At 58.9% G+C, this 202-nt stretch overlaps 1 protein-coding gene across 1 annotated transcript in view; it reads right to left on the minus strand.

The window, feature by feature from the left end:
• Positions 1 to 50, minus strand: part of SEMA4C (sema domain, immunoglobulin domain (Ig), transmembrane domain (TM) and short cytoplasmic domain, (semaphorin) 4C) — a gene marked incomplete at both ends in the record, with an annotated part of 3,077 nt that extends 3,027 nt beyond the window's left edge. Inside the window, one exon of the mRNA XM_009071381.1 lies at positions 4 to 50. Coding sequence (XP_009069629.1) covers positions 4 to 50 — 47 coding nt within the window. The remainder of the gene's footprint in view (positions 1 to 3) is intronic.
• Positions 51 to 202: the final 152 nt, after the last annotated feature.

Consider the following 202-nt stretch of genomic DNA (forward strand, 5'->3'; position numbering starts at 1 on the left):
TCTTGCCCTTCACACTCAGCTTTCTTCTCCACAGGTGCTTCCCAGGAGATCTGGAGGTGGGCAAAGGGTCAGTGGGCTGAAATCACACACCCACCCACCCCAACCCCCCAGCTTTCTTCTCCACAGGTGCTTCCCAGGAGATCTGGAGGTGGGCAAAGGGTCAGTGGGCTGAAATCACACACCCACCCACCCCAACCCCCCA

The sequence above is a fragment of the Acanthisitta chloris genome, unplaced genomic scaffold (genome assembly GCF_000695815.1).
Source record: "Acanthisitta chloris isolate BGI_N310 unplaced genomic scaffold, ASM69581v1 scaffold19463, whole genome shotgun sequence".
NCBI lineage: Eukaryota > Metazoa > Chordata > Aves > Passeriformes > Acanthisittidae > Acanthisitta > Acanthisitta chloris.